We start from the raw sequence: 6,886 nt of genomic DNA on the forward strand, positions 1-6,886 counted from the left end.
CTATCTATCTATCTATCTATCTATCTATCTATCTATCTATCTATCTATCTATCTATCTATCTATCTATCGCTAAATTTTAGCCTGTTGTACAGTTACCTTCATATGTCTGAGCCATTATTCAGGGAGTTAAAACATATATGTTGTCGTTCCGTCTTGACTGTAGTTGACCTACAAAAGAAAAAGAGGAACACATTTTTATGCTAATGCTCATAGCAGTGTTGAGAATACTGCATGTTTTCGTGTTGCATTGTGAATTGTTCTCACACATTTCAAACTAAGTGTTGGTGCTCTTGATCAGTGAGAACAGCAGGCGTTTGAATGGAAACTTAAAAAATTAGCAGGATAATCATCAGTTTAGTGGATGAACCGGATGGGCAGGTTTCAGTTCTGTGGATTTTGCCAGCTGGTTTTGTTCTTTAATAGTTAAAAGCATTCTTTGAAGATCAGTCTAAGTGCTTCTGACTGGTTTCAGTCAGTTTTCAGGAGCTTCAGGCTAACGTTTTTGCTGTTATAACAGGCCACATTTCCTTAAACAGAGGAAAGCTGCATTCTTTCTTTTACGACGTTCCTCCTGTCTTTCGTTCTCACGTCTGCTTTCAGCTGCTGCATCATGTGTTTGTGAGGTGAATCCACATAAAGACTGCAGCAGGTGTGTGTGTGTGTGTGTGTGTGTGTGTTTACGAGTACATTCAGTAATTGTCAGCTCCTCTCTACTCTCTTCCCTCTCAGATAAAAAGGTACAAAAGCTGTCACTGGGGAAGTACCCTTTCAAAAGGCTCTAATTTGTGTACTTTAGGTACAAATCTGTACCTTTTCTGAAATGCACCTTTTAGTGGTAAATGATTTGACTTGAAGCATGTACAAATAGTTTTTATCCAAGAGCAGTAGCTCCTCTATTTTATTGTATTTTTTATTGTACTTGATTATTGATTTTAATGATATGCTGCAGACTGGATTGTGCCACTGAGAATTTAATTGGAACTCTGTTACAATGACAATAAGGTTAAGTAAATAAGGTCTAAAAATCTACCTTTTTAAAAAGCTTTTGCACCTGTTTTTTTTCTGAGAGAGATGCATAAATTGCGCTTTCAATCATTTCCTGTAATGACGCCTGAGTGGAGGGTGTGGCCGGTGGGCGGAGCTGGGTGCGGCCGGACAGGGCGGGGCTTTAGTGTAGCCTGTCCTTATTTGGAATAACCTTGAATAAGATATTTAATGCATGTTCTTATTGGGTTTGTTTAAGTATGATTTAAGTATTAATTATATACTATTATATAGGTTTGATTAATACCTTGTTAGCTTTTATTTTTATATTTTCACTTAATTTTTTGTTATTTTTGTTAATTTTTGTTTCTTTTAAATTTTTATTTTTTTATTTTTTTTATTTTAGCTATAGTTCAGTTTAAGTTTTTATTTATTTCCAGTTAATAATTTTAGCTCTTCAACTTACAGTTATTTCAGTTAACTGCAAAGGCAACAATTCTTTTTTTTTTTTTTAGTTTGAGAAAAATTTTAGTGTGACGTGACATGTGGCCAAGTATGGTGACCCATACTTGGAATTAGTGCTCTGCATTTACCCATCCAAAGTGCACACACACAGCAGTGAACACACACACACCGTGAACACACACCCGGAGCAGTGGGCAGCCATTTATGCTGCGGCGCCCGGGGAGCAGTTGGGGGTTCGGTGCCTTGCTCAAGGGCACCTCAGTCGTGGTATTGAAGGTGGGAGAGAGCGCTGTACATTCACTCCCCCCACCTACAATCCCTGCCGGTACAAGACTCGAACCCACAACCTTTGGGTTACGAGTCCGACTCTAACCATTAGGCCACGACTTCCCTTTAATGTTTTATTTCAGATGAATTTCAACTGGCAATAACGTTTTAATAGTTTTAGATTCTGTTTTAGTTAACGATAATAACCCTGCTTCAACGGATTCACAGCTTGTAAGCTGTCAACACATGACAAAATATTTTCATGTATTGCAGTTATGCATGATATACCAGTATCAGCCAATATCAGTGTTTAGTTAAATTAATACAGAGCAGATAATGCGCAGTGTCCTTTCATTCATTTGTTTGTTTCCTACAGTATTTTTTTTCTATGGCAGGTTTTTAGGCATTTTTTAAAATGCATCTTTTGTTATGACGTATTAATTAGGATTTGACTTGAAGCATGTACAATTCTAGATTCTTATAGAGTGGGAAATGTTTTTTTTTTTATATATAAATTATTTATTGATTAAAAATGTATAAATAAAAAAAAAACATATCTATATATCTAAACATATTAACCCATCCCTAATAGGAGAAATACAGAATTAATTAAATAAATAAATACATAAACAAATAGCCATTTGCACTTACACTCTAGAATTTATACTTGCTTTGCATGCATAACTTCATCACTCATCATTCTCATTATCAGTGACAATGTAAACATAATTATTAATGCATTAGTGCATCCTCAATATATTCCTTTGACCTGGTTGGAAATCTTCAATTGCTCAGTAAAAACTGTTAATTTGATTCAGTCCCTAATTTGTTTAAAGTAACTGAGTGCAGACAGTTTCACTCCTGCGAGTCTCATCTCTCCTTATTCTCACAAATGTTGTTAGAACCGATTTCATACACTATTAAATACTTTTATTTCATGCTGCACATCAATTAATTTCTCTTTGGCGTGCTGATGAATCAACGGTTTCTTGTTTTCGTCTGTCTATAATAAACCGCTTGACGTCTGATTCTCAGAATGTCGCTTAAACACAGTTTCATTCATTTAGGTTATTTTCATCTTCACATTCATCTTCAACATTTAACACAGCCTGTTGTTCAAGACGAGCTTGTCATAATTTAAGTTTTGATTGATATCAGACGTGTTGGTTTGTCTTTCTGAGTTAAAGAAGATCTTCAGTATTGTTTTTAAGCATCTCTTTCATTTCTCCACAGCCCTCTCTGATTAAAGCCATATTTAATGGCGACGCAGATGAAGTTCGCTCTCTCATATTCAAGAAAGAAGACGTCAATGTACAGGTGAATGTCCATTACTTGCAAAAACACAAACTATCCTTTGAAATTCTCTGAAAGTGGTAATTTTTCAGTTTTTATTGCGTCTGGCTGGGTTTTGAGACCAGATGATTGATTTCTCACTGATGGATGATCTTGGAAACCCTTCTGAAATGGACTCAGTGGCAGTTCTTGTACATTATTTCTCTTAGTTTCATAATGGATCTTCATCCGAGAGGTTAATAGGCTGTCATGAGCCCGCATTTGGACTGAAGAGAGTTTATTTTACTGCTCACTGTTTACTGAGGAGGCTGTTTTCATTGCCAATGCCTGGAGAGACGCCCGTTCCACTGCCAGCCAATCACTGATGGCCTGTCGGGTCACGTGACTCGGTGTGGCTTGGCCTCCTGGTTTCCATTCTCATTCCAGACCAGATGGAAGACAGAAGCCTGCAGGGTGGCATGACACTGAAGAATGAATGATAGCCGCTCTTTCGTAATTGCCTTTATTGATGAAAATGTCGAATGAGACATTCGCTTTCCTCAAGCATCTAGAGGCACGATTAAAGCTACAGTATAGGTGATCGCAGAAGATCTCGGGAACCTGAAATAGAGAAACGTGCGTGTGTCTCGTGTTTCTGCATGCCATCTCTAGAGATCATTGATCTCACACACGCTTACAAATGCATCACTGTGTGCCATGCGCAAGAATCCAGTGTGTGCATCATATAACACACACCCTGCTGAAACCGCACATGCATCAAACGCTTCCAAATGGAGTAAAACTCATGCAAATCAGAGGTGAATCGCAAAAAAACACCAGCTTCACTCTGTTTTGAGCAGAAATGAGATTGGATGCAGTGTTTCTAGAGTATTTGATTGGTTGATGTGTTTGGCTTGATGACACATGGGGCAACTTTTTGAGCAATGTTGCTTGGGCACTTTCCCATTGAGAATGGGTAACAAATTTCTATCTGGATACTTTAGATCGGTCGTGGGCCCTGTGTCTCACCTGGTTGCTCAAAAAGTAGCCCCGTGTATCATCAGCCTCTTGCGCCAATCAGCAATAGATTTGTTTAAAGAAATTAATACTTTTATTATGCAAGGGTGCATTAAATTGATCAAAAGTGACAGTAAAGACATTTATAATGTTGCAGAAGATTTCTATTATAAATAAATGCTGTTCTTTTGAACTTTTTATTCATCAAGGAATCCTGGTTTCCTCAAAAATATTTGGCAGCACAACTGTTTTCAACATTGATGACAATCAGAAATGTTTCTGTCAGCATATTAGAATGATTTCTGAAGGATCATGTGACACTGAAGACTGGAGTAATGATGCTAATGATGCGAATAAATTGCTGAAAATTCAGCTTTTAAAATATAAAACAGTTGTTTAATATTTAATAATATTTTATAATGTTTTTTAAAAATAGAATTATTACAGACTTTTTAACTTTTGATAATGATGCTGAAAATTCAGCTGCGCATCACAGGAATAACTTATATTTTAATATATATATTCGCATAGAACATGGTTATTTTGAATTATAATAATATTTCACAATTGTATTTTTGATCAAATAAATGAAGCCTAGGTGAGCAAATGACTTCTTTCAAAAACATTTGAACACCCCTAACCTTTTAAAAAGCCATTGTATTTGCTGAAATAGTGAAAATAACTAGTTTTAAACATGATTTGTCATTAATTGTTGCATGTTTGTGAATCCTCAGGACTGTGAGAAGAGAACGCCGCTTCACGCTGCTGCTTACCTGGGCGACGCTGAGATCATAGAGCTGCTCGTCCTGTCAGGTATGAAGGGTCATTTACACCCGAAACACTCCAAATGAGCTGTGAGAACCCAAACCTCCAGTGTGGTGACTGAAATATCAGCCAGATTTATTAATCGATCTAAATTATGATGTAATCTGGGTTGGTGGATAAATCTACACTACCATTCAAAAGTTTGGAGTCGGTAAGATTTTTGGAATGTTTTTTAAAGTAAATTCTGCTCACCAATGCTGCATTTATTTGATACAGTAAAAACAGTAATATTATGAAATATTATTACTATTTAGAATAGCTGTTTTCTGTGTGAATATATTGTAAAATGTAATTTATTTCTGTGATCAAAGCTGGATTTTCAGCATCATTACTCCAGTCTTCAGTGTCACATGATCTTCAGAAATCATTCTAATATGCTGATTTGCTGCTCAACAAACATTTCTGATTATTATCAGTGTTGAAAACAGTTGTGCTGCTTCATATTTTTATGGAAACTGTGATACATTTTATTTTTCAGGATTCTTTGATGAATAGAAAGTTCAAAAGAACAGCATCTTTATTAACATTATAAATGTCTTTACTGTCACTTTTAACCAATTTAATGCATCCTTGCTGAATAAAAGTAGTAATTTCTTAAAAACAAATTATACTGACCCCAAACTTTTGAACGATAGTGCACAGCACTGAAACATCTATTTATTGTGTTTTCATCTATACAAAATATATCAATAATTTAAATGCAATGGTTTCTATTGCATTTAAATGATTGATATATTTTGTTACATAGCAACACCATGGCAACCACTAACAACAACACTGGCATTGTGTATATAAAATATGTAACAGAAGTGAGTTATATTGCAAATGATCTTTGAAAACTCATATTTGTTGAGCACTACACCAGTGACACACTGACAAAAGGCACACACATATGACGTCCTGAAAGGGCCATATGTACATGTGTAACGGAGGAGTTGTTGTCATTTATGACGGAGGAAAAGTAACAGGTGCTGCTGTATTTTAAGCCACAGATGTGATTACAGAGCGTTTTGGGGGTTTATTTTGAACTGGCTTACAGGAAACTCCACGGATCCTGCTTCAGCTGTGACATTATAAGTGTAATTCATTCATGCATAGCCTCTCTCTCTCTCTCTCAGGGGCGAGAGTGAATGCCAAAGATAATAAATGGCTCACTCCTCTTCATCGGGCCGTAGCGTCCTGCAGTGAGGTATGACACATCCTCCAGCGTCGGAAAAACAAATATAAACAAATGAAATGGCTTTCAAGCTCATTAATGTGATTGTGTGTTCAGGAAGCAGTCCAGGTGCTGTTGAAACACTCGGCGGATGTGAATGCACGGGATAAGAACTGGCAGATGCCGCTGCACGTGGCCGCGTCCCATAAAGCCGTGCGCTGCGCCGAGGCATTAGTCCCGTTGTTAAGCAACGTCAACGTGTCGGACCGCGCCGGACGTACGGCTCTACACCATGCAGCCTTCAGCGGACACCTGGAGGTCAGACGCTCAGTTTTCCACTGTCTACAGATCAGCAGATGCACAATATCTGCCCGTCCAAAATGTGACACGTTTGCATAGTATCCTGTTTGTCATAGAGTTTATGAGACCTGTTTACACCAGGGATTAAATGAAAAGCAAAATAAATGGCAGATAAAAGACCCGTTCACACCTAGAGCGAAATGAGAAACTCTGGTTGTGCTTTAATGCAAAATACAGAAAGCTATGTGATATAAATTTCATTCACATTAATAGTCATAGGGCCAGATTTACTAAACGGCAAATTACCGCGAGAGTGCAATTCCAAAAAAGTGCTAATGGGAGTGGAAATTTCTGCGGGTGATTTACTGACAGTGCACAAGTTAAAGAACACAGACGCAGCCACACTGTAAAACATTATTGTGATTTTAACAGTAAAAGACTGTAAAATGCTACAGTAAATACCTGTTAACTGGTTAACAGTAAGTTTTCATACTATATTCGGTGAATAAATGTAATTACATTTAATGTGATTCTACAGTAAAATACTGTAAAAAATACGGTTTTTAGAAGTGAAAAAGAAAAAGTCATTGTATAATTTA

General features: G+C 36.9%; 1 protein-coding gene across 1 annotated transcript in view; it reads left to right on the forward strand.

The window, feature by feature from the left end:
• LOC107694737 (serine/threonine-protein phosphatase 6 regulatory ankyrin repeat subunit A-like) overlaps positions 1 to 6,886 on the forward strand; it is a 46,059-nt gene that overhangs the window by 1,595 nt on the left and 37,578 nt on the right. Inside the window, exons 2-5 of the mRNA XM_016494417.1 lie at positions 2,951 to 3,034; positions 4,741 to 4,819; positions 5,950 to 6,020; positions 6,105 to 6,305. Of these exons, the coding sequence (XP_016349903.1) occupies positions 2,951 to 3,034; positions 4,741 to 4,819; positions 5,950 to 6,020; positions 6,105 to 6,305 (435 nt within the window). The remainder of the gene's footprint in view (positions 1 to 2,950; positions 3,035 to 4,740; positions 4,820 to 5,949; positions 6,021 to 6,104; positions 6,306 to 6,886) is intronic.

The sequence above is a fragment of the Sinocyclocheilus anshuiensis genome, unplaced genomic scaffold (assembly GCF_001515605.1).
Source record: "Sinocyclocheilus anshuiensis isolate Anshui unplaced genomic scaffold, SAMN03320099.WGS_v1.1 scaffold1497, whole genome shotgun sequence".
NCBI classification, from domain to species: Eukaryota; Metazoa; Chordata; class Actinopteri; order Cypriniformes; family Cyprinidae; genus Sinocyclocheilus; species Sinocyclocheilus anshuiensis.